At 42.4% G+C, this 25693-nt stretch overlaps 4 protein-coding genes across 7 annotated transcripts; 2 read left to right on the forward strand and 2 right to left on the reverse strand.

The window, feature by feature from the left end:
* LOC8071946 (replication factor C subunit 1) lies at positions 521-10737 on the forward strand. 2 transcript variants are annotated; one of them, XM_021461498.1, is made up of 22 exons: positions 521-825; positions 986-1167; positions 1649-2149; positions 2232-2299; positions 2502-2577; positions 2664-2725; positions 2812-2963; positions 3459-3619; positions 3695-3883; positions 4212-4333; positions 4419-4626; positions 5099-5152; positions 5370-5539; positions 5634-5724; positions 6527-6708; positions 6816-6855; positions 6945-7069; positions 8145-8217; positions 8776-8868; positions 9400-9643; positions 10131-10190; positions 10285-10737. In XM_021461498.1, exons 2-22 carry the CDS (start codon positions 1003-1005, stop codon positions 10419-10421), a joined length of 2973 nt encoding a protein of 990 aa, XP_021317173.1. In that variant the 5' UTR covers positions 521-825; positions 986-1002; the 3' UTR covers positions 10422-10737. The 2 variants fall into 2 exon arrangements, with proteins under 2 accessions (XP_021317173.1, XP_021317174.1); XM_021461499.1 differs by having other exon boundaries at positions 986-1141.
* LOC8062638 (sialyltransferase-like protein 5) lies at positions 12529-16330 on the forward strand. The gene is made up of 11 exons (XM_002449683.2): positions 12529-12787; positions 12873-12955; positions 13674-13760; positions 13863-13940; positions 14016-14107; positions 14198-14399; positions 14639-14729; positions 14991-15049; positions 15167-15315; positions 15427-15508; positions 15586-16330. Exons 1-11 carry the CDS (start codon positions 12652-12654, stop codon positions 15970-15972), a joined length of 1446 nt encoding a protein of 481 aa, XP_002449728.1. The 5' UTR covers positions 12529-12651; the 3' UTR covers positions 15973-16330.
* Positions 16630-18906, reverse strand: LOC8062639 (glutathione S-transferase T3). Of its 2 annotated transcripts, none has more exons than XM_002450945.2 (3): positions 18601-18906; positions 17939-18443; positions 16630-17813 (listed from the first exon to the last, which is right to left on the reverse strand). In XM_002450945.2, exons 1-3 carry the CDS (start codon positions 18609-18611, stop codon positions 16935-16937), a joined length of 1395 nt encoding a protein of 464 aa, XP_002450990.2. In that variant the 5' UTR covers positions 18612-18906; the 3' UTR covers positions 16630-16934. The 2 variants fall into 2 exon arrangements, with proteins under 2 accessions (XP_002450990.2, XP_021317313.1); XM_021461638.1 differs by having other exon boundaries at positions 17939-18533.
* LOC110435650 (E3 ubiquitin-protein ligase RHF2A-like) lies at positions 20310-24785 on the reverse strand. Of its 2 annotated transcripts, none has more exons than XR_002453452.1 (9): positions 24569-24785; positions 22967-23125; positions 22836-22882; positions 22093-22155; positions 21884-21992; positions 21400-21785; positions 21209-21310; positions 20711-21114; positions 20310-20640 (listed from the first exon to the last, which is right to left on the reverse strand). XR_002453452.1 is itself a non-coding variant. In XM_021461444.1 (9 exons), exons 2-8 carry the CDS (start codon positions 23105-23107, stop codon positions 20769-20771), a joined length of 1194 nt encoding a protein of 397 aa, XP_021317119.1. In that variant the 5' UTR covers positions 23108-23125; positions 24569-24785; the 3' UTR covers positions 20310-20640; positions 20764-20768. The 2 variants fall into 2 exon arrangements, 1 of the variants encoding a protein (XP_021317119.1); XM_021461444.1 differs by having other exon boundaries at positions 20764-21114.

Below are 25693 nucleotides of genomic sequence, written 5' to 3' on the forward strand. Positions count from 1 at the left end.
GTCTCAAGTCTTGTTTAGTTCATCCTAAAATTTATTTTTTTAAGATTTTCTGTCACATCAAATTTTACGACATATACATAGAGTATTAAATTTAAATAAAAAAGTAACTAATTATGCGAGATGAATGTTTTGAGCCTATTCATTCCATATTTGGACAATAAATTGATAAATACAAATAAAAATACTACAATGTTAAAATTCAAAATTTTTAATCTAAATAGTTGCTCTCAGGGCTTGAAGTCTTGTTCGTTTGGTTGATAAGCCGTGGCAGAAAGTAGTGTTGACTAATTTATTGTGAGAGAAAAACACTGCTGAATGGCTAGCTGATTGGGCCGATTAGATTGTCGTCAAATCCCAGCCGTCGAAATAAACAGATAAGCCGCCATGTACGCACGAATCTCGAGGAGAGCGACATATTGGTTCCCGATGCCACCACACCTCCACTACTCTCCACCCCAACCGCGGGTCCCTCCCGCCAGCCTCGAGCGAGCCGCGCGTCGCTGCCCCCCCCCCCCCCCCAAGGCCAAAAACCTCCGCGCGCACCCCCGCGAGCGTCAGGCGAGCCGAGTCTTCCGCCGCACACCGCCGCCGCATCCCCTTCCCCTTCCCCGTCTCCTGTCTCCTCCCCACCCCTCTCCCCTCCACCGCGTCCGGTAGGCGGTGGGTGGCGGCGCCAGTGTCCGCCCCGGGATTGGATTGGTCGCGGGAAGGAAGAACCGCCCGCCCGCCCCCACATCAATCTAACCGCGCCAAGAATCCGGGAAAAACCTCCAGCTTTTCGGTCTCCCGGGCCCTGAAGATCAGTCCTTTGCCGCGTGGGAGATGGTGAGTGCGTTCTTGCCATCTCTCTTTTTCTCTCTCTCGCGCCCCGGTTGGTATTCCTCCCTCCGGGGAGATTTGCTTGGCGAGCGGGTTCTTGATTTTTTCCCCCTGTTGTTGGCTTCTGACGACTGAGCGGTTCTTTCTTTGTTTTCTGGGGGCGCAGTCGTCCGACATCAGGAAATGGTTCATGAAGACGCAGGACAAGAGCGGGGCGGCCTCTGGAGCCGCAGCGGCGAAGCCGTCAGGGGCGGCGGCAGCGGCCGAGAAGAAGAAGCCCGTGCTCAGCATTCCCGAGAAGAAGTCGGGGCCGCCCGCATTGGTTGGATGCTGCCCCCGCCGTTGTTGGTTCTGTCCTCTATTCATAATTGTTGCCTTCTTAATATGTAGTTGCGTGGAAATGTGTGGTGCATGGTGTCGTGGATTGGCTCAGGGATTCAGTTTTGGTCAATGTGTTACTTGCAGCAACGATAGGGTCACAGGGGATGTCCCTGTGGTAATCCGTAGTTCTTGTGCTCATTAAGGTGTCGCTTTTTTTTTTTGACCAAACCAATGTTGAATGATGATGTTATAGTCTTTGCAGTAGCTGTAAATTTAGTTTTGACCTACTAGTTACTAGTTAGATTAGATTATTTGACTGGGCTTTTGAATTTCCTTGAGTATTTCGACATGATGATGTAGCACATGAGCTATTTATCCACAAATGTTCATTGTGTTATAGCATCACCCTTGTCAAAGCTAACATCAGTTCTTTGATTTTCATTTTATTCATCAATATTTGGTGCTGCCCAAGTTCTGAAATATTAATGCCACATCTTGGGTCAATCAGGTGTCCTGTGATCATGATCCTCCTGCTAGAAGGAAGACAAGCAAGTACTTTGGGTCAAAAGGAGAGAAGGAATCAGATGTTGAAATGGCAGACGCCTCTGCCGGAAAGAGTGCTGACAAGAGTGCGGCTAAAAGAAAACTTCAGAAATGCAACAATGAACTTAAGGAGGACAGCAAGCCTTTGCCAGCAAAGAAAATGTCTAAGGATGAAGAAGATGACGATGACGACTTTGTGGCACCTCCAAAGAAGAAAACTCCAGTGAAGCCACCGCCTTCAAAAAAGGCTAAAGTTGAATCTAATGCTCAAGTTGATGACGCTGAGGATGAGGACAGGATGGATGAAGATGCCAAGACCCCCTCAAAAGGAGCTGGAAGAGGAAGGGGAAGGGGAGGAAGAGGAGCAGGAGCAGGAGCTGCCACTGGGGGCAGAGGTAGAGGAGGAGGTGGGAGAGGTTTTATGAATTTTGGTGAGAGGAAAGATCCTCCTCACAAAGGAGAAAAGGTAACGCTAATACCATTGTCAATGTTTCGTGAAAAAAAATAAAAAAACCAATGCTGAACTGTTTATTTCATCTACAATGTAGGAGGTCCCAGAGGGTGCCCCTGACTGTTTATCTGGTCTGACATTTGTCATAAGTGGTACCCTTGACAGGTGATTTTTTATGTATAATATTTTTCTCTTACTTTTCACCCTTTGTGGTGGCTTATGTTGGGTTTGAGCTCTAGCATTCCCTAACTTGCTCGGGACTAAAAGTCTTTGTTGTTGTTGATAATATTCAGTACTTAGTATATGTTTAATTATCATGCAATGACCAATAAGTTAGAAATCATCTTAAGTTTGTTTCTATGTGCAGTCTTGAACGTGAGGAAGCAACTGATCTAATTAAGCGTTATGGTGGCCGTGTGACTGGCTCTATTAGTAAAAAGACGGTATGTATATTAGTAGGGCACCTTTTTTATGAGACTATTGTTGCCCTTTATATATTTAATAATTTGCGGAGAATGCTTGTTCACAGAGCTACTTACTGGCTGACGAAGACATTGGTGGAGTTAAATCTAACAAAGCAAAAGATCTGGGGTATTACTTATTATTTTCATAAAACAATATGTTGCATATTTGTTTTATTTTTTGTTATTTTTATATGTGCTTACATTTATTTGCAGTGTCCCATTCTTGACTGAAGATGGTTTATTTGATTTGATCCGAAAATCAAAGCCTGCAAAGGCTCCTGTAGACAAACATCAAAGCAACAACAGTTCTGAAAAGCTTCAGAAATCACTGACAAAGAGCTCTCCAGCTAAAGTTGAAAAACGAGGTAGACTGGAACCCCTAACTTCTAGCGATTCTATAGTCGTATAGCATGTCGTGGGGTCTTGCTTAACATAACCTAATACATAATTTTGTTATGCTCATAGTTGCTTGGATCTGATTATGTGAGACATGACTTTCCTGTTCATTGTATCTTCTAACAACTTTATCATTGTGGATATTAATTTGATCCTGTCGTTATGCTTGCATCCTCTGGAGAATCAACTCACTGTCACTTTCGTTTCTGATTTTGCCTTCTCATGTTAATATGTCTTAGGGGAATACAGTAGGGGAAACCCTTACTGTGGTAGAAAATATATTAAACTATAGAAAAATCAGCAAAGCTGTACAACAAACCCATCAAGGGCAAAACTAGAAAACTTTACAGCAGACTGTTTAGCCAGATGGAGAGGCTGAGTCTAGGAATGGGCTTAAATCTGTGATGATGTAGCTTTACTTATGTACAAACTCATGTTAATATGTTATGTTTGATTTTTTTCAGCTGAGGCAAGTGCTGTGGGAAAAAGTATTGCTTCAAATAGTAATGCTGCAAGTGCCTCCGCTGACAAACAAAAGCCCAAGAATGTTGACCGTGGTTCTATGCAATGGACAGAAAAATATCGGCCAAAAGTTCCAAATGACATAGTTGGCAATCAATCAATGGTGAGTAGTTCTGCTTTTGGTAATGTTAGTTAATGCATATATGTAGCGATACTTTATTATGAACTTCGTATATAGGTCAAACAACTTCATGATTGGTTGAAAAGTTGGGATGCACTATTCCTTCATTCTGGCCAAAAGGGTAAGGGAAAGAAACAAACTGACAGTGCAGCCAAAAAGGCTGTGTTGCTGAGTGGACCTCCTGGTATTGGTAAGACTACTACTGCTAAAGTTGTTAGTCAGATGCTTGGACTGCAGGCCATTGAGGTATTTTTTAAGTCTTTGCACTATTTATTCCTCATTTTACCAACTTTTTTTAGAATAAAATTGTTGATAAAAATCCAACATAGTTTGTTCCAAATCCACTAGAATCCTTGTAGAATAGTCAAGTACCCCATTTCCAAGGGGTACCTGTTGAAAATCGTTTCAACAAATCCGTCCAAAACTTAAAAAAAAGGTTTGAACTTGAAAGTTTTTCCAAGAGATGCCTGCTAAGAATTGTTTCTATCTCACCAAAACAGATAAGAAGTCTTTGCACTATTTATTCCTCATTTTACTTGGCAGGCCTGAATTTAAACAATATTTTTTGTGATAGGTAAATGCGAGTGATAGCCGTGGTAAGGCAGACTCCAAGATTGAGAAGGGTGTTGGGGGGAGTACATCAAATTCTATCAAAGAGCTTATCAGCAACGCGACTCTGAATTATGGTGACAATCGGTTGGTGTTGTAGCATGAGTCATGAACTTTTTTGACTTTGCATTGATTATTATTATTATATATTAAGTGGGAAACAATTCCACAGGTCAAAACATCCCAAAGCTGTACTAATCATGGATGAAGTTGACGGTATGTCTGCTGGAGATAGAGGTGGTGTTGCTGATCTTATTGCTAGCATCAAGATATCCAAGATCCCTATTATCTGCATTTGTAATGACCGTTATAGCCAGAAATTGAAGAGTCTTGTTAATTACTGCCTGATGCTCAACTTCAGAAAACCAACGAAACAACAGGTTATTTCTTGCCATGTTCAGTTCCAGTGAGGCAATGACCTTCAGAATTATTACTGTTCCCTTGAATTACAAGAACCCAGCACCACATTCCTTACTTTTATTGTATCTAGGCATGCACAGTTAGCCTGGTGCTATTCATGTTATGTAGGAAATGGATCTGTATTTTGACGTGTTTCTGAGTCTAAAATGGACTGTTTGTAAACTAGGTTTGTGATGCTACTTACTGTGGACTCTGAACTTCTGAACATCGCTGTTTGCGTACACCTGTACCTATTTGATAAAAATACCCTGACCATTGGTTGTCACAAGTTGCATAGAAACTACCACAACTACAATGCTCTTTCTGTTGCAGTTCTTCTCAAATTACATGATGTATACAGTTGCATGATTGTTAAGAGAGAACTGTTAAATTTCTACCTGTGACGTGCATGTTCCTTTTTATTTTCTTGGTTCTAACTTCTTTACTTGACAGATGGGTAAAAGATTGATGGAAATTGCCAAAAAGGAAGGTATTCAAGCTCAAGAGGTATGCCCTGTATCTTTCCCAGACCCCAGTGCTTCTAAACTTACATGAAACTTTGAGATATAAATTAGCAGAAATAGATCAGTAACAAAATAAAATTAGTGCTTGTAATCTCTTGTACTAAAATATAGGCTTCTAGCATTCTTTTCTCTTTCTGATTCTCTGTTATGTAGACTTTCCGTGTTTTGTTACTAATATGTTCTTTTTCCTGTAATGCTAGAATGCAATGGAAGAGCTTGCTGAAAGAGTGCACGGAGATATTCGCATGGCACTCAACCATTTGCAGTATATGAGCCTCTCCCAATCTGTGGTCAAATACGATGATATAAGGGAGCGACTTAACAGCAGTTCAAAGGATGAAGATATTTCTCCTTTTACTGCTGTTGACAAGTATTGCCCTTTCTTTAGTATTTCTTCAATGCCAAATATCATCATTTATGCCTACAGTCTTTATATTATTCATCGTTATTCGTTGAACTTTCAGACTTTTTGGTTTCAATGGTGGGAGGTTAAGGATGGATGAGAGAATTGATTTTGGCATGAGCGATCCTGATTTAGTTCCCTTGATTATCCAGGTTTGGAATACTGATGGAAATCCTTTGTGTAAATGTTAATTCTTACGTTTCTCTATTGACTTGTGACTACTATTTTTTTTCCCAATATACTCTGCACAAGCTATTTATTTTTACACTAACTGTAGTGTGTGTCACAGCTTTCTTTATTGCTTGAAAGCTGGGATGCTCACATGTATAAGAAGTATAAATGTTAATTCTTATGTTTCTCCACTGAGTTGTGAGTTGTGACTACTACAAATTTCTTTCCAATATACTGTGCACAAGCTATTATTTTTATATAACTGTAGTGTGTGTGTCACAGCTTTCTTTATTGCTTGAAAGCTGGGATGCTCGCATGTATAAGAATTAAATGGTGTCTTTTCTGAATTCTGAAGGGAATTTCGTCTTTTTGCTGCTATATATTTATGTTTGCGAAATGAATTTGTATCATAATTGTTTAAACATGTGTCCTTTTGGACTTCTTTTGCTATTACCTTTTATATTGCTGTGACTATAGTCCAGTATTGTTGAATTCTACTCCATCCATTCCAAATTATAAGACGTTTTGGCTTTTCTAGATGCATTGATTTTACTATGTACCTAGACACAAGTGTATATCTAGATGCATAACAAAACCTATGTCTCTAGAAAAGCCAAAATGTCTTATAATTTGGAATGGAGGGAGTATTGTTTGAGTTCACCGTTACATGATATACATGGATGAACACATTCTCTCTCTCTCTTTTTAAATGCTCCTGATCGCTGATGTCTTGGAAATCAAAGTTCCTGTGAAATTCACAGTTAAAAATTTGCCTCATTGTAGGAAAATTATATCAATTATCGGCCTAACACCATCGGGAAGGATGAAAGTGGAGTTAAAAGAATGAATGCTCTAGCCCGGGCTGCTGAATCTATAGCGGACGGTGATCTTGTTAATGTACAAATAAGAAGATATCGACAGTGGCAGTTGTCGCAAGCTGCTTGTTTTGCTTCATCTATAGTACCGTAAGTATTGATCAGGGTCATAGTTTATTATATGTTGGCATTGTTATTAGTTTATTACCTTAATTTGAATTTACGAACCTGGTTTTCTAACCTTACACATTTTACAGTGCCGCTTGGATGCATGGGAACAGAGAAATCCTTGAAGCGGTAATGTTCAAACCCTAACTGGCACTATATTTAGTATATTTTACTTTTGCTTATTGGCTAAATTAATTTGGGTAACAAATACATTTCAGGGTGAGCGGAATTTTAATAGGTTTGGTGGATGGTTGGGTAAGTACTCAACTACTAACAAAAACAGAAGGCTACTGGAAGATGTCCACAGTCATATTCTTGCCTCCCAGCAAGCAAACTTGGACAGGTAGTTGCTTTTACATATCCTTGAGATCTATCTGTGCCTTCTTTGGTGACTTGTGCTTTTATTGTCACATATTTGACTCATTATTGTGCCGGTATGGTATAGCGAAGCTGCTTGGTTTCTTATCTGGCCATGTCCTGAATCTGCAGTTATTATGTACCTTTTTGCGGAAAACCTCAGCTATCTTTTGTGGTTTTAAATTTGGTTTTGAATGCTACTTTTTCTTTGGGAAATATAAGACTTAGATTCCATAAGAGGAAAATGGTTTGACTAACCCAATTGACTGGAGCTAAATGATTGGTAGCCAATCCACACACTTTTGTGTTCACTCTCTAAAGGGAAAAAAATGTTTCTGTGCCATTTTGAGTGAAGAGGAATAGCATAACTTGATATTTTCTAAAGCTGGATTATTTCATACTGAATTTTGTTTCCTTAAATTTTGAGGTTACAAGGAAAAATCATAGATAACCCTGAACATCAGCCCAAGAGCCATGTTCAGGAGTGGTACTGGTACCCAGCAAGATTGTGGTACAATGGTCTTATATTTTCTTGAACCTACAAAACTCAATCCAAGCTTTTTTTTACTAGTTTCTTAGCACCACAGATCTATTATATTCAGAAGTATGTATGATATGGTGCTTGGTAGTTCCTTCTACTTATGCTATATCGCTATGCCAGAACAATATTTTATGCACTGATTTTTTCCATGGAATTTTGTTCAGGTAGGAACCAAATCTAAATTGCTCGCTGTATCAGGCTCCTTTTCTTATATAATTGCTTTGTAAATGGGTACCCATTACAATGATCAGAATTGATAGCTAGCTGCCAACTCTAAGTTGCTAGCAATCAATTCGTTAGTTAACATGCTTGGTTCAGATCTTGAAGATAAAATATTTTTCTACTCTGAGCTGTGAGAACTGAAAAAATTAGCCATTGGTTTGTGTGCTTATGGTGTGTCAGAACTGACAAATTTCGTGCATTCTTTTTTCCTGTTGTAATTTTGAATAGTTGAATGATGTCCAGACTTAAGTGATTGTTTATTGTGGGTCTTAAGTTTTATAATTCTTGAGAACTGCAGGGAGGCATTGAGGTTGGATTATCTTACTCTTATTTTGAGAGAGCTGACTGACCCACTGAAAAAAATGTCAAAGGTTGTTTTTTCATCTTTATTACCTCATGAATGAGCTCCATCTTTCCATTTATCCATCATTGTTGGTCTCATGATGATAATAATTCCCAGTGCTTTATTAGGTGTTTGGAATTGTTCCCAAACTTTGTTGTTTTTCTGTAGTCTTGAAAATAGAGATGCCACACAACTGATGAATGATGTAACTAAATTTTGCTTCAAGAGTTCCCACAGATGACAGAACTGCAGATGTAAGAAATTAAGACAGTAGAAGTAGTATTCTATGCCAACTTTTGCAGTCGTCCAAGCACCCTACCAGGATCAAATGAACTCTGAAAATGCATAGCTTAGAAGTTATTATTCTTTCTTATTGTTCTTTTGTTCAGAAAATCTGTGTAACACCTGAAGTTCTGTGGCTGAATTGCTTAGTAACCTACCATAACATGGAGTTGCTGAATTGCTTGATCAGTAACTAGCATTTGTAGCTCTTATTTTGTAATACAGTAATCTCAAATACAATTTCCCTTGTAGAAATATTTTATTTGAGCATCTTCTGGAAATTTTATATTTTCAATTCATCCAGGATGAAGCTGTTCAAAAGGTGGTAGAGTTTATGGATACATACTCTTTAAGCCAGGAAGACTTCGACACGATTGTGGAAGTATCCAAATTTAAGGTTGGTAGTATCCTAGAATCAGTTTGATGTCATGTTCACTTGATCATCCTTGAATGGTCGCAGATTATTTTTGCATTTGCATTTGCGTTTGCGTTGAGAATTTTCATTTTGGCAGGTATTTGGCTGGTAATTTTGCATGATCCACTGTGTCAATGACTATTGTCATTCTTAATTGTTTTGAGTAGTGTGTTCAGGCAGTAAGCCTGTTCAACACTTCAGCTATTGTGTTCATCTTGTGCAATTTGCTTGCATCGTTGCCATGTCGTGTCAACTGTATTGTAATGGACTAATGGCTACATATCTTAGAAATCTGCAATCGTGTGATTTATGGATATTGGATACAACACTATAGTGACTTTGAAATACAACAAATACTTTACAGAACTTGTAGATAAATGCATTTATCGAATTAACATGTTGGAAGCATTTATGCAGTGTTGTCCCTGGCTGAGTAAACCGTTTTTTTCATAGTTTACCTTTGTTTTCATTCCATGTCATTGTGGATCTGAATGATTTTATTTTATAATGTAGGGTCATCCAAGTCCTATGGATGGGATTCAACCTGCTGTTAAAAGTGCCTTGACAAAGGCATACAAACAAGGAAGTAGTTCTCGTGTTGTTCGAGCAGCAGATCTAATAAATATTCCAGGCATGAAAAAGCCATTAAAGAAACGAGTGGCTGCAATCTTGGAGCCAGTAGAAGAGAGCCTGCCTGAAGAAAATGGCGCATCAGCTGAAGATGATGAAGATGATTCTTCTGACACTGAAAATAATGGTGCGTGTTCCTTTCCCATATAACAAACAGAAAAAATCAGGTAGATGCCTGTTTGTTTGACTAATGTGTCAGGCATTTGGATAAAATGGATATGTTTTGAGGCAACTTTGTGGTGCCACATTGTCTTCATTTAATGCAATTGTGAAATTACTCATTTTTACAGAGATTTACAGCATCATTGAAGTAAATACAAATTGAGATCATAGAAACATGAACTTGTGATATATCTACACCTAACTATAGACCGGTTAATGCTAAAACTATAAATTATACATGTACTTCTGACATTAGACACACCATACTAACATATGGTATAGCCAGTTCTATTGGAAGTTTTTAGTCAGTTGGATGCTAATTGAAGCTGCATCAATTAGCACAGTTGGTAAAGCGTTTTTAATCAGCTGGATGCTATTGAAAGTTGCATCCAAAAAGAAAATTTTGTTTCATATGACTTGCTTTCTAATCACTTTTTTTTTCCTTCCTTCAGATGAACTTGTCCCTGCTAACTCTACGCCGAAGCTGGACCTGCAAAGTGACAAGAAGAAAGGTTCTCATATTTGTTGGGCATTCGCTAGGAGCCTATCCATCCATCCCTCTGAATTCGCTGCGCCTAACTTTTCGGTAACCTCATCTGCTTCCAGGAATTCAAGTCCAGCTTGACCTGAAGAGCAATGGGAATGGCTCTGGTGGGAAGAAGGCGCCTGCCGCCAGATCAAGAGTGACTGGGTCAGGTGGGAAGGCCGCGGCGGGTGGTTCAGCTGGTAAGAGGAAGAGGTAACAGACACATTCGCCGCCCATGGTTGGCCGGCGACTAGTTTGGTGGTCGGTTATCCTTGGTTAAATAAGGAGCAGGGTGAGGTTCAGAGTTTGCTTGTACATATACAATCATCCAATGGCACCCTGTAGGCACTAGGCTATTTTACCTGCTCCCATGTTTTCTCCAAGGGCGTCCATGTCTTGTGTTACCAAAATTTGATTGCGCTTAGGCAGTTAGGCTACTTCCAGGTTGACATGCGAGAATTTGATGTGGTATGTTTCATTTGTGAATTTGTCAATACTCAATACCACGGGCCGTTGGCTTTATCTCGGTATGATGTGTCTTTCTCTGTATCCTCTTGAGCGCACGTTATCTTTTTTTTTTACAGTTTGGATCAAAGTAGATGAATAAACGTAGGATATGATATTATGCTTCTACACCCTCTAATAGTGAGAATACGGAATACTTAGTTCATTATATTTGTGAAAGGAAAAACTTGCTAAACCTTACAAGATTGATTTGTGAGAAGTGCATATCTAGGCCCCTAACAGTCCATACAATATAGGGCCTTGTTTAGTTCATCCAAAAACTAAAAAGTTTTTAAGATTTTTCGTCACATCAAATCTTGTGGCACATGCATGAAGCATTAACAAGATTCTCCGTTACATCGACTCTTGTGGTACATGCATAAAACATTAAATATAGACCAAAACAAAAATTAATTACACAGTTTAGCTGTAAATCGTGAGACGAATCTTTTGATTCTAGTTAGTCCATGATTCGATAATATTCGTCATAAACAAATGAAAGTGCTACAGTAGCGAAATCTAAAATAATTTCACACTGTAAGTCACACCATTCCAAATTGTAAGTCATTTCAAAAATATTGGAGAGTCAAAGCATCTTAATTTGGATCAAAATTATGAAGAGAAATTACAAAGATTTATAACATCAAAAAGGTATAATATGAAAATATAATCAATGAACAATGTAATAATACTAAGTTCACACCATAAATATTATTATCTTATCATATAAATTTAATCAAATTTGAGATGGTTTTACTCTCCAAAAATTTTTGGAATGTCTTACAATTTGGGATGAAGGGAGTAGGTCTCAACTTCTACAATTGTAGATCTAGGTTTTCAAACTTAATGGGACCATACAAGGTCTAGATTATTGTTGTTTATGATAAATGCATATCTAGGTCATTACTAAATGGGTCATACTAATTAAACTTGCATTGGTCTCACTAGGTCTCTAACTTTCAAAATTGCGGATCCATATCACCCAAACTTTTACGATGAACCGACTACGAATCCGTTCGCTTGTCTTATAAGCTGTATTTTTTTTGTCAGCCAATGATGTTTTTCTCTCATAATAAATCAGCGAACAATTGTTTTTAGACAAACGAACAGGCTGTTATGAACCTAGCATGTGGGCTCACAAATCGTCATCTCTCTCACATCCTTCTCTAGTCTCTCACATAATTATACAAAATTTTATAGGACACTTGCAAGGTGTTCCAAAATATTCTTTTATCATAAATCAAATTTCCCTGATTTTAGTTATAGATTTTCACAATACTGTATAAATATACTACTACCATTGTACATGTTGATTCATTTCTAAATAAGGATCTGTTTGGCACAACTCATAACAGTTTGTTGTGAGCTGTTTTTTTTTGCCAAACACTCTTTTCCAAAATAGCTTCATGGGTGAAGTTATTTTCCTTCTCTTACAAAACCCTGAAGCTTATCTTACCTGTATCCCTCATTTCTTTCTTTCATCTATGTATGAAGAAATCTATTTTGTCAAACAATTTTTTTAAAACAGTTCAGCTTTACCTAGAAAGTTGCTCATAAAGCTGAGCTGTGCTGTTTTCTAAAAAACAACTTCACTAATGAAGCTGAGTTGTGCCAAACAAAGCTTAAGTTTAACATATAAAAAAAACTTCAACATGTTAGTACATTTTTGGAACAGGGAGGAGTAGCAGCGATTTATAAACCTCGTCATATCAACGCCGCTTCAACGAGTGCACCTGCTGCTTCAAAACAAAACAAAAACAAAACAAGGGATTACGTTCAAACAAAAAAAAAAGCGCACCTGCAAACATTCAGTCCAGTTTAACAACAACCAGAGGGATGAGCTACTGACATTCCACACTCCCCGACCGACGCGCCCTTTTTCCCCTCATCCAAGGAAGCGCGCCGCCGTGCGGCCTCCGATCCGCGGCGCGTCGCGTCCGCCGATGACGAGGGCCCACCTACCGGCGGCGGCGGCGGGGGCGGCGCAGCGGCGGCCGACGGTGGCGCTGCTGCTGGGCCTGGCGCTCGCCTTCTGCCTCGCCGTCCTCTCCATCCAGTCCTCCTTCTTCGCCGCCCCAGGTACGACGGCCTCTTCCGTCCCGCATTCCCAAACCCTACCTAGCTCATCGTGGGCTGACGAGTTCGCCCTCGGTCTCTCACGCAGGGGCGCCGAGCAGGAGGCTGGATCTGGACGCCGACGACGTGCGCGAGCTCGAGGGGTTCCAGTCCCGCGTCCAGCAGTGCGTGGTAAGTCTCCGCGATCTCTTGGTGCTTCCGCACGGAACCACAACCGTTTTAGTTTCAGCCGTGACAAAAACCCATTTGTTTCACATTTATGCTGCGATGCTATAAGCTAATGTTACAATTGTGGTGACTGGGAAAAATGCCGGGCTGCCACTGATGCTGTAGCTATGAAGGACTTTGGTCCAGTAACACATAGGTTCTTCCAAAGTTTCGCAGTTTCTCAAATCTCAACCGACGCTAGTAGAAGCTATTATTGTTCCATGTGCTGTAGAGGGATTGTTCCTTTTTCTTTAAATTTCTTGTGACAAGTGCAGAGTATATTCCTTGATTATGGCTATGCGTAATTGGCCATTCACGTTTGGTAACTATTGCTGCAAGGTGCACTTGGATAGTCCGGTTGATCTTGGTATCTCTGATAGGCTGCCGTTCATTGCTGAAATTTGTGCGACCTGTTATCTTTGATAGCCTGTTTAGCCTGTTGTTCGCTGCTTCATATTTGTTTAATATGTTATTGTTGGTGTTTGTGTCTCCACATGAGCACAGAGGCAAAATAGTCATCCAGTGCAGCCTCTTTGAGTTCATTTTAATCCTTGTCAAGACATAAAACTCTTGAGACTATATGCAAGATTTCCTCAGACTGGCAGTGCAGAGCTTGCTTGCTTATTTTTATTCTGTTGTTTGATCATCTCTACCTTGCTTCTGAAACCTTGTCTTTATTTAGGCCAGCAGAGGACTTGGTCTCACAGCAGATATTGTTGATCATTGCAAGCTGGTCCTTAAATTTCCTGAAGGAACCAACAGCACCTGGGTTGGTATTCCTCCTGTTTTTATGGCCAATGGCTGCTGTTTCTCACCCAGAATCATGAGTTAAAGATTCATCTGTGATAATATTTCTTGAACTTTTTTGCAGTATAACACCCAGTTCAAGATTTTTGAACCTCTAGAATACAAGTATGATGTCTGCGAAGCTATCCTATTGTGGGAACAGGTTAGGACATTCTTCTAGACTAATATGTTTGCTCTTGTTACCTATATGCTTGTGTTAATACTAATATGATTGCAGTACCGCAACATGACAACTGTATTGACAAGGGAATACTTGGATGTGAGGCCTGATGGATGGTTGGATTATGCGGCTAAAAGGATCGCACAGCTGTAAGCTTGGGATTTGTTTTTCATCTTTGCTTTTAAAGGAAATTGATCTCTCCACATTGGTAATAGTTCTTTTGATTTCAAAATTTGCAGTGGTGCTGATAAATGCTACAATCGTACTCTCTGTGATGAGCTTCTTAGCATTTTACTGCCTGCTAAACCCCCTTTCCATCCACGCCAGTTCGCGACGTGTGCAGTTGTTGGTAACTCAGGAGATCTCTTGAAAACAGAGTTTGGACAAGAGATTGATGCACATGATGCAGTGTTTCGGGACAATGAGGCACCTGTGAATAAGGTAAACATGTTGCATTATTTATCGAATTCATCTAAACAGAAATTTTGCAAACAAGCCTGTTTTACATCTACCGTTCTTGGCCTCTAGCTGCCCAGATCTCATTATTCATATATTACTTCTCTTATTTCTTGAGCTTAGCACCTCATTTTCGTTGTTGTGCTGACAAATTTATTTTCTCTTCAATATAAATATGGCATAGCCATTGGTTACTGATATTTTATTTATGTTTTCATCTGTAGAAATATGCTAAACATGTTGGATGGAAAAGGGACTTTCGACTGGTTGTGCGGGGTGCTGCTCGAAATATGGCACCAATACTGAAGGGCTCCTGTAATGCTGTAATCCTGATTTCTTCCAATTTACTATTTGTCCCTTCTATATAATATGCTGTAGAGTCCAGATTTATATGATATATGTAACTACATTCGTGGTAACATACAAATGCAAACTTACTATCCTTTTTACATGTTCAATTTATGGTTCTGAAGAAGTTGTTATGAAATAGAGTTTAGACATGTGGTAAATATTTCTGTTATGGCATGTGAGGGCTGCTTTTGAAACAAGATGTGACTGTCTTGCTTTCCCTTGCAGCCAATGAGGCACTTATCATTAAAAGTTTGACGCACAAAGAAATCAATGCGGTGATAAAGGTAACAGATCTGCATATTGTTTCATTGAGCCGAGTTTGTTATATAAACTAATTTTACTTAAGTGTTATGACTCATGGAAGGTCATGCTCACTTATATTGAACATTGGTTACTTGCAGGAACTTCCAAATCCTGTCTACCTTTTTCAAGGTATAGTTTTAAGAAGAGGTGCTAAAGGAACTGGCATGAAGTCCATAGAACTGGCCCTTTCCATGTGTGATATTGTTGACATGTATGGTTTTACAGTTGATCCTGGCTACACAGAGTGGTGAGTTAATGAATGGCTACAATACTGAGTATTTCAACATTAACATGGCAGCTGGCATTATGTTTCCCTTTTTGTATAAATATATATTCTTCTCACTCCATATTATTTTAGGACACGGTATTTCACAGGTCCTAGGAAAGGACATAATCCACTGCAAGGCCGAGCATATTATCAACTTCTGGAATGCCTTGGGGTAGGCCTCGACCATGTTATCATTATGGTCTATCTGCATAGATTTATTCCGACCTATGTCATAATTACCATGTGTAGGTCATTCGTATCCATTCTCCCATGAGAGCACAAAGGGTGGAAGATTGGTCAGACATACCAAGCAAAGAAGAGATCAGAAGAGCACACGCTGCAGCTTTTCATCTAAAAAAGCATGAAACTGGCCAGTCGGCTGAACTGGGGCCATTTAGTAATTGCAAGGTATGGGGAACAGTTGACCCTGACAATGGACCGGTATCAGGTACTTCAGATATGAGTGAGACACGCAAGAATTCAAACTACAGCAAGTGGGAGTTACTTCCACTTGAGAAGCTGAGAAGAGAAGCTCAGGAACACCATATCCAAATGGGTGGCGTGTCTCTGTACAAGATGGATGGAAACAAGTTGGATGATCTTGTCTGTGTAAGGCACCAGCGTTCATCAAGTTAAGACCGTGGCACCTGAGCTTGACCAAAGAAACACTTTTAGGATTGGTTTCATGGTGGTTCTGAAAGGATGATATAGAGCAAGAGTCAAAACATCCAATGAAACTGCATGCGCTACTGAATCCACTTGTAAAATTACATGGGGCATCGGGTTCAGAGAGCAGCAGTCCTACCTGGAATAGGGAATTCTTTTATTGGTTGTTTAGGTACTTCTAGCCTTCTAGGAACAGCTACTTAACAAGCTGTCTAAGGGGTTGTTATGTAGACGGCACATGACATGGTTTTCAGTTTTTGACACAGCTGTAACTAAATGCTGAAGGGTCTTGCCATTTCTCAATTATGAGGTGCAGTTTTCTCACCGATCCAGCAGTCTCCATTCCAAATTTGTGACGCTCGTTGTTATCCGACTCTCATCTGACTGTCCCAGTTGAGTTCATTTCAAGAATTATGCGTGAATCTTGAAGGACGCCTGCAACAACTGCCATTAGCTGCCTGTTACCCAGTAGCCCAGATGTATAATTTCTAATTCACATCCTTTTTCTTTTTTTTTTCAAAAGTCAGTAGCCCAGATATATAATTTCTAATTCACAACATTTCTTTTTTATCAAAAGTCTTGGACCAATACTAGCTTTCACTGACCAATTTATAAATTGAAAAAAAATGACAAGATTGGATTAGAGTTGTCCATTGCAATGTAAATAAATTGGATTCCATTTCCACCCCTCTTTGTACAGAATGACTGGTACGCAACAGTTACCTTTGTCAGCTATAAACAGAGGTTCATAAACTATAATGGTCCATGCAACTTAAGTTTGTTCACAAACCATGATGGTCCACACAACTTAAGGTTGACACACCATCCAAGTTGAAGCAACATTATTGACAACCAACCTACTGGTTCATACAAGGTGAACCTGAGCTAGCTACTGAATCGCCGATCCAAGTTGAAGCAACATTATTGACAACCTACTGCTGAATACAGGGTGAACCTGAGCTACTGAACCGCCGAGTCATGATCTCATTCTGCAGCATCTTGTAGTACTGCTGTTGCAGGCCAGGCATACCGCTAGTGTCCTTAGTCATGATCCTCTCTTCTTCCAACATGATCTTCAGATCCACCTCTTTGCTCTTCAAGTCCAATTCTTTCCTCTTAATCTCGATACTCCTCGCCTCATTAGCAGCCCTGGCTTGTTCCAGCGCGACCCTCTCCTGTTCCAGCGCAACCTTCTGTTGATCTAGCGCAACCTTCTTTCGTTCCAGCGCAACCTTCTGTTGTTGTTCCAGCGCAACCTTCTGTTGTTCCAGCGCATACTTCTCGCTCTCACCATTGTTGATCTGTCTCCCCACATCAGCCTGCTCATCTCTTCCCACATCAGCCTGTTTACCTCTCACGCCACTGCCATTGTTGAGCTCTCTCCCCTCTGCCTCGTCAGCCACTTTCCTCTTCCCCCAAAGATCATCTGATGCCTCCAGGTAATACAAACCAGCTCCACCTTGCTGCAAATTCTGTTTCTCCTTGTTACTCACATCCACTGGCTGTATCAACACCTCACACTCCTGAGCTGCAGCCTCCAAACTGTCGTCGTCAAGAGCGCATGGTGGAGTCGACGAGCTCGGGCTCGATCCGGGACTTGTCTTCTGTTTCTTCCGCGACGAGGAGGCCACCACCACCTGGGTCTTGGACGACGACGACGGCCGGTTGATCCACGCCAGCTTCTGCGACGAGACCTGCGACGACCTCTCGATCCACTTCTGGTGTGATCTCAGCAGGTTCCAGCAGTGCAGGAACTGGAACGACTTGTTGTTCTTGTCCTCAGACTTGAACAGAGCCAGCGCCTGCACCACCTGCAAATACATACAAAACAGTGAAGAAGAAACGTCACACGACAGTGAAACAAAAAAAAAATGTCACAAAACGAAGCGAACCAAGAACACGACGACAGGATCGAGCAGCGCAGCGTAAGCGTTACCGTGTCGTGAGGCGTGAGCGAGTTGTGGTCGTCGTCGTCGTCCTGGCCGTGGCCGTGGCCGTCGAGGACGTCGGCGACGCAGCGGTCGAAGCGCTTGACGTTGTCCTGGATGGTGGACCAGCGGTGGAGGAGCGAGTTCTCGCTGCGCTCCGACTCGAAGTCCCTGTGTCCGTGGAAGTAGTCGTGCATCCGCTTCCAGTAGGGCGCGCGCTCGCCGCCGCCGCCGCCGCCGCCGTGGGCGGGGCCCGGGTCCGAGCTCACGTTCAGCCACGCCAGCGCCAGCATCTCGTCCTCCTTGTCGCTGAAGTTCTTGGTCCGCTTCTGGTTCGGCCGCACCGCGCGGGCCGCGGCGGCCACCGGTACCGCATCGACCGGCGACCGCTGCTGCTGCTGCTGCTCCTCGACAGCAGAAGGCTCGTCGCCGTTGCCGCCGCCGCTGCCGTAGTGCGCAGAGGCAGAGGGCAGGCCGATGACGTAATGCCCGTTCACGTCCATGGCCCCCCCTCTATGAATTCCAGTAAACCGACGCGATCAGATGCCCGCCCATTCCTATCGATTCAGCAAAAATACTCCAGCTACTACGTACTGCTGCTGCCTGCCGCATAGGATGAATGCTGGTTTTGATTTCATCAATTTACTTTTTTTAAAAAAAAATTATTTACCTTGGCCTCATTCACGCCGGTTGGGGCGGCCGGGGTGCGGCGGCGGTGGTCGGGCGGACGCCGTCACGCCCTGCAGGCCGGAGGACGGGGCGCCGGGCGGGAGGAGAAGCGAATTGGGAGGGGGCGCGGGAGCGGGAGCGGGAGGAGAGGCGATTTGGGAGGGCCGCGCGTGAGATTGGGGGTCGCCACAAGCAGCGAGGATGGAGATGGGGGCCGCCTGCGGCCGAGGGCTCGGTAAAGATGAGGGCTTTTCTGGGTGGGGGTGGAGAGGGGAGACGGAGACGGAGACCTGGGGACTCGAGGGCATTCCAGGATCGATCCCTAATTATAGCTAGAAGATGGATCGGAGGCTGGGGTGCCCGGGTGCCCGGGCTCGTTTGGCGTGTCGCACCGTCGATCATCCTTACAAATGGCAAGTACAGTAGATCGGTCACTGAGGCTTTTAGTTTTCATAGGTATCACTATTGTAAACTCTTTTATCGCCACTTCTGTTAAATTTAGCTCTAACATTGTTGAACAGCGAGTGTGAAAAGTGAAAGATACCCTAAAACCTCAATATATAATTATTTTTTTGAGCATCTTAATGACCTTAAATGAAAAAACTTAGAACGAAACAAGCTATAGAACTCGACAATGTCTATAATTTTTGTATAAAAATATCTTCATTGAATTCCGTACAAAAAAGGAATGATTTAATATGATTAATAGTCTCTCTAAATAGGAAATAGAAGTCGTTTAGAACATGATTACATTTACCAAGAAATGATTAATTAGAGATATTTTTTTATATCTACCATTATTAAATAGGGTTGCGATTGTCACCTTTACTCGTATCGCTTATTTTTTTATGGCTGTGGGCGCGGGAGACGAAGCATCAGGGGCAGCAGCGCCGACAGCTTTACATGGAGGCTAAAACGACTTCCTTTACTCAATTATCTCCTATAGCCAAAACGATCTTTAATTGCAATATGGAAGGAGTATGTGTTAGAAAAATTATATTTGTATACAGAACCAAATAAAAATGTTTTTATATGAATATTGTAGATCTCGACGAGATCTACAACTTTCTAGTTTTGAGTTTTTTCATTTAAGGTCGCTAAGATGCTTAAAAAATTAATTGCCTATTTATATATGAGGGTATTTTTGACTTTTTATACCTGTCGTTTAACACCATTACATTCAAATCTAACGAAAGTGACAGAGGGCAAAAGAATTCAGAGCAATGGTACATCAAAACTCATTTTTTTAATGGTTTATAGATAATTACCAACTTTTATAATGGTATATAAGTAAAAATCTCTTTTTTTCTACTGAAACTTGACGATCACCATCCTTACAAACGAAAAATGGGAAAGTCAAAAAAAAAAAGGGGAAAGTCAACAGTGAATCTCGCACGCATCATCCTGCCCTATCCGTTTCGCTGAAACTTCGTTCGCTACAAAATGCTGAAATTTCGTTCGCTAAAAAGGAATTTCACATCTTTATTTTCTACTAAAATCTCACATCATCTTTCCCCCTAATATCTCGCCACTATATTTTTTTCCCTACTGGATCTCGTCGCATTGAAAGATGGATCGTTGTGCGCGCCGCATTGGAGCTTCGCTGAACTTATATCACAAACAAGTTTAAATATGGACTCGGAATGGCATTAGACGTCGACAGATGAATATTTTGTGTACAGAAAAATTCATCGATTCACCCACGGACCAAACAAGAAATCGCGCCACAGTATAATAACTGTATAACAGCAGTAAACTTTGCTGTTCCAATCATATTTATAACTGATCCGCGTACTATGAAGATGACATATCCGTTATTTATACCGGTAAACATCTGCCCTCAGAAGAAACTTTTTTACAAAGAGACAAAAAACAGAGAAGATGAAATCGGACTTTCCCTAGGCCACACGCACCGCCACCTTTTTTATCGAGCCAATACATCAAATCACCATTCCAGTTTTACTTGCAGCCGGCCGTTTATGCAGTGGATGAGGAAAAATGACAGCATCTGCACTTCTGCTCTGCCGCCAGACTGACCAACCTGGAATTTGTAACATTGGAATCTGTTAGTTTGATCCAACCGAGGCTCTAGGACAAGATCTATGTGGTACCTTTGAAGATGAAGAATCGGCATGTGTAAGCCGAATCTTTCTGAGACCCTTACTTGTCCTAGTTTGATCCGGATGTCGCAACACAAGGGGCTGCGGTGTTGCTAGCACTGGGACTTGTAGTGGTAGTAGTACCAGCAGCAGCAGCAGCAGCAGCAGAGTTGCTCTCTGTAACCCTTTCATTGCTTGATTCTGTAGCGGGAGGAACTTCAGAAGTGGATGCTGTCGGGCTATCACCTGTTCTGCTATTTCCTCTAGTTTCCAGACGCTCCATCATCCGTGACACGGACGCGATTCCAGCATTAACTTCTCTTCTCACTTCAGAACCAAGATCCGCCACGGACGAATTGCGTGAAAAGAGTCTCTCCTTCCACCCTCGAGTACTCTTTGTAATAGATTCTTTGTACCTGTATCACACAAAAGTACTTTAGGATAAAAATTCATTATGCTAGAAGGCTCAAGACAAAATAATATATTAACAAAATTACAAACTATCCATACTTCATAGAGACAGCATTTAAGCGAGACTTCAGGGAGTCTGAGAAAGACTGAATATCCGATGGTCCAGCCCTGTCTGGAGTTGACTGTCCAGTGGAGTGTCTCCTGGTGCATCAGAGTGATCATTTAGTTAGATCACTGCAAAAAACTAACATGAGAAAACAGTATCTGATATCTGAATATAGATGGAGTACCTGTTAAAAAACCGAGGACTCGATACAGGAGTGCTATTTCCGGAAGATACGACAGCATCCTGTTCAGCATCGTAGGTAAGCATCCCGGGACTTTGGTTTCCCGCATCTCCAATGCGAATAGCTCGTGGAGATGACTCACTAGCTCTAGGGGTGGCAGGATTTGAATCATTTTCTCCCTCCACATGAGCAGAAGATGAAGAAATTGTGCCAGCAGATGGTGAATTTGGATGTGTAGAGAAAACTAGGAACTGTGGACGACCATGAGAGCCAGATCGTCCCCTGTGCCCCTCCCTCCTTCCAAGATGGTGTGCCCTTCCCATTGCAGCAGCAGCAGCTAGATGCTGTAATATACGCTCTTCAAGCTCAGCATCATTACCAACAGGCAGCTGCACAAGCATACCAACGTAATCAGGAAAGACATTAAATTAGCACTTAACCAGAAAGTTAGAAGAAATGTATCATGACATGGTTTCGTAACACATACATGCTGCAGCTCAAAATCCCCAAGAGCAGGATGATGAAATATAGTCGTGTTTCGAGTTTGATTGGTTCTTATATTCCTCTCACGCTCTACTGCCTCAAGAAGCTCCTGACTGAGACATCAGTAAAACTAGAATTAGCCAGGAATAACTACTTACTAGCCTACGCGGATCAAAATGGTAAGCATCGGTATTTGCACAGCCAAGAACTTGCCTGGTAGGATCCTTCATGCTAATAGACTGCCAACACATTGGGCATTGTGAACTTCTCTGACACCTTATACAAAGTCCCATAAAAAAATTAGCATGAAGAAAATTGAACAGGAACCGAATATATAAATAGTCTGGGTCTACTAACCATTCCTGCATGCCTGGCTAAAATTCAGTGCCTTTGCACATAAAAACTATTTTTACAAGACGGGAAAGAGTGAAATCTAATTTATACTAGCAACATTGATAGAACCAGACAGAAAAACAAGGAGAGCACGTCAACCATAACTGATAATTAGAAGTCCAGGCATTTTTATTACAACTGTTCATAAAGCTAGCCTGGAAAGTGTTTGTTGAGCATATGATGTTTCACTAAATTTTGTCAGTAACAAGACAGTACAGTTCCATAATAGACCATCCCAAGTCTAGAAAACAGTACACTATAGAGATGACAAACACCAAATTCAGGGACAAAATTTCCATGTGCAAACCCATACTAAACAGTTGTCTTTTCCAGTCGCAATCCGATGTTACAGTCTAAGTAAAGGCAACAGATATGGTCAAGTAAACCACAAAAGTTCTTAAGACATGGAGATTTCAATGTTCTGAACTTTGCCCTTACTGATAACCACTAAATCATGCGCCCAGATGAATTACTGATGGAACTAGGTACAGTTCATGTGCAAGGTGGGAATAATATAAAAAAAACTAACATGTGTGATGCATATATTAGAGCTAATAACATACCATTCAAGAATGCATTGGAGATGGAACTCATGTTTGCAGCCAGTCAACTAGAAAACAAAGCAAAAACAACAATTTGTTACAGATATAACCCCTATATGGAAAGTTGCTCAACTAACAAAATGGCAACTTACTGCAGAAGGGTCACTCTCACAGAAAGCCTCAAGGCAAATGCTGCATGCATCATCACATGCGTCCTGAATGCCACCCTCCACAAAGGCTGCAGCAGATGTCAAACTCTCCATCTTAGCTTTGTCATCAGTTTCAGATGCCATTGCAAGGGAATCACAGCCCTGAAAACAAACAGGCAAAAAAAAGGAGTTCAGAATCAAGAATTTAATTTCTCTATAGCCAAAATATTGAGTTGCTGAGTTGAGAGCAAAGACATATATGTTCAGCTATTTATTATGATAAGATCAAAATTCTAACAGTATTCAGAAAGTTTTGAGATATTCAAGTTATCTTATACATCTTTTGTTAAACAGTCCAGCTGAGACAATAATCACACTACGATGAGGGGAACATGATACTAGGAAAATTATCAATCTAAAACAACACTTGGTACAAGAACGACAAGATCTGCATTGACATATTTATGCAAGGAATGCTCTAGAAAAGCATTAGCAACCTCACAAAAATGCACACCTTTTAGTAAATCAATATAATCATTGGAGCAGCACAAAAACAGAAGGAGAAGTTAATGGCACAAAGAATTATCTGTCTAAGCCAAGACATGGGCTCAGCATAAATACTCCATAAACTAGCAGAAACATGAAAACTAATTTCAGAAATCAAAACTTTAGGTGCAAAACAAAAGATCACTGATTGTCACTGGTACTGATATCTCTCATGCTACCAAATCATTAGACCTTCCACAAAATGGAGGAAACGCATCTCAAGTTTTAAGGTGTAACAGGCAATGAAAGAGTAGTGATAACAACTTCAATTTATCAGTATGCATGTTCGTGAATTATGGCGGACACATCAAGCCCCTATTCCACACATCACACACTCCTTAAAACAGCCCGAAGCATGAAGCCACACTCCTAACCACACACATCACTTAAAGTGAGTCCATTCGGATCATGAAGCAATACCCAGTTACAGCTGTACAGCCACGGCACACTCTGGTGCCGAGGCCCATTTCTGGATCATCAACGGCTCAGTGAGCCAGACTTGACACAGCGGAATACTCCACATTCTCTCACCTCGGTCAAAACTGGACCCAAAACCCCAAGACATCAACTGTCAAATTTCTTAAGCAAAACATCCTCAATTCCACAGAGGTCGTCCTCACCCGAATCGCCGCCTAAAGTATGGTCAAATGGCGAAACCAACGAAAATCCCCCCGTAAAAAAGCTTCCCCCAAAGCAGAAGAGGAACACAAAAGGCCGGCCACCGTATATGGAGCTAATCTCCGAAATCACTCTGAATTCCGGCGTCCAGAACCCCCAAATTCCGACCACACGACCCCCAACCAGCTCACCGCGACGACGACGACGACGACCGCCCCCAAATCGCCTAGGACGAGCAGGCAGGCACGGCACCTACCACACGACGGACCCGAATTCTCCGCGAAAAAGCAAACCCCAGACGATCCGCTTGCCGAATCAAACCCAACCGCAACCGCAATTGAAAGGCCCCGAACCCTCCGCCCCCGAATCGCCGCACCAGCAGGACTCGACCACGCTGCGGTCAGATAGGGTAGGAGGTAAGAGGGGGGGATCTGGCCTTACCAGGCACCGCCGGGCCGCCGGCGACTCGGCGCACCCCCCGGATCCGGCTCGGATTCGATGCGTGTGGCGTGGGTGAGCACGAAACCCTAGCCCCCCGTCTCCTTCCCTCTCTCTCTCTCTTCCCCTCTCACACTCTCTCCCCTTCTCGCTCTCTGTGATTGTGATGAGGTGTAGACGATGGGGAAAGGCAGAGGAGGGGTGGGGAGAGAGACGAAAAGAGGGTGAGACGAGCGAGGGAGACGCGTGCCTCGTCTCCACTCGGCCCCCACCGCCCGCTCGCTCGTTGGGCCCCACCGGGCCCACTCTCTGTCCACCACCACCACCGCACTCGTCCGTCCACGGCGCGGCAGGCTCACGCGCTCCCCTCCAGCTCCACGCACACCGACACGTGGGCTCGGAAACGGCTTCGGCCCACGCGTCAGGGAGTCACGACTCGACGGGCCGTGGCCGCGAATGGTTTCGGTGGGGGAGTAGTTGGTGTGGGGGCACCACCGCTACCGCTAGCCTGCTAGGACACGGCGGTGCCGGCCTGCATCCAAGTACGTTTTGACCGCCCCGCCCACGTACCCGCGGACGTCGGCCCCACGTGGCGGCGGGTGCGGCGTGTGGGGTACGCGTACGCGAGCTGGGAGAGTTTGTGTGGTTCTTGGAGGTGGGGCCGGTGTGGCAGTGGGGGGCGGGTACAGCGAGGCCGCCGTGAGAGGGAATGATGAGGACGGGGTGGCGGCGTGGCGGGGAGCGCGTGGGGCGTCGCGACCGGCCGGCGTCGTCTCTCGGGGATAATAATGTCAGAGAATCTTGTATCTGCGCTGGTGGATGACAGGTGGGGGCATATGGGAGCGGGACTTTTCTGTCCCTGAGCCTAGCCGCGCTCTTGTGATCTTGTCGGGTTTGAAACTAGGGGTGATTCAGGCATTTCGTTGTGATGTTTAAGGCCGATCCTAATCCAAATATCTTCATTTGTGGATAAAATCCGAGGGGATTGGTCTAATAGGCTCTGGTGTGATGGTCATGTGAGAGCACAGTGTTCGTCTTTGTCTGGTCGTACCATAATTGGTCCACAATGATGCAATTTAGGTAAATTACTATCAATCACCTTAAATGGCCATATCTTTGTAGATAAAT

The sequence above is a fragment of the Sorghum bicolor genome, chromosome 5, assembly GCF_000003195.3.
Source record: "Sorghum bicolor cultivar BTx623 chromosome 5, Sorghum_bicolor_NCBIv3, whole genome shotgun sequence".
NCBI lineage: Eukaryota > Viridiplantae > Streptophyta > Magnoliopsida > Poales > Poaceae > Sorghum > Sorghum bicolor.

Excerpts from the sequence above, each read along its gene's own strand:
- LOC8062639 (XM_002450945.2), bottom strand. Across the intron at positions 17,814-17,938 it reads CGCTCACGCCTCACGACACG|GTGGTGCAGGCGCTGGCTCT; the intron begins GTAACGCTTACG and ends ATGTATTTGCAG.
- LOC8062638 (XM_002449683.2), top strand. The coding sequence starts at position 12,652 with ATGACGAGGGCCCACCTACCGGCGGCGGCGGCGGGGGCGGCGCAGCGG. Across the intron at positions 15,050-15,166 it reads AAATCAATGCGGTGATAAAG|GAACTTCCAAATCCTGTCTA; the intron begins GTAACAGATCTG and ends GGTTACTTGCAG. Across the intron at positions 15,509-15,585 it reads AACTTCTGGAATGCCTTGGG|GTCATTCGTATCCATTCTCC; the intron begins GTAGGCCTCGAC and ends TACCATGTGTAG.
- LOC8071946 (XM_021461498.1), top strand. The coding sequence starts at position 1,003 with ATGGTTCATGAAGACGCAGGACAAGAGCGGGGCGGCCTCTGGAGCCGC. Across the intron at positions 2,726-2,811 it reads AACAAAGCAAAAGATCTGGG|TGTCCCATTCTTGACTGAAG; the intron begins GTATTACTTATT and ends ATTTATTTGCAG. Across the intron at positions 8,218-8,775 it reads CACTGAAAAAAATGTCAAAG|GATGAAGCTGTTCAAAAGGT; the intron begins GTTGTTTTTTCA and ends CAATTCATCCAG.
- LOC110435650 (XM_021461444.1), bottom strand. The coding sequence starts at position 23,107 with ATGGCATCTGAAACTGATGACAAAGCTAAGATGGAGAGTTTGACATCT. Across the intron at positions 21,993-22,092 it reads AGCATGAAGGATCCTACCAG|TCAGGAGCTTCTTGAGGCAG; the intron begins GCAAGTTCTTGG and ends CTGATGTCTCAG. Across the intron at positions 21,311-21,399 it reads AGTCCTCGGTTTTTTAACAG|GAGACACTCCACTGGACAGT; the intron begins GTACTCCATCTA and ends CTGATGCACCAG.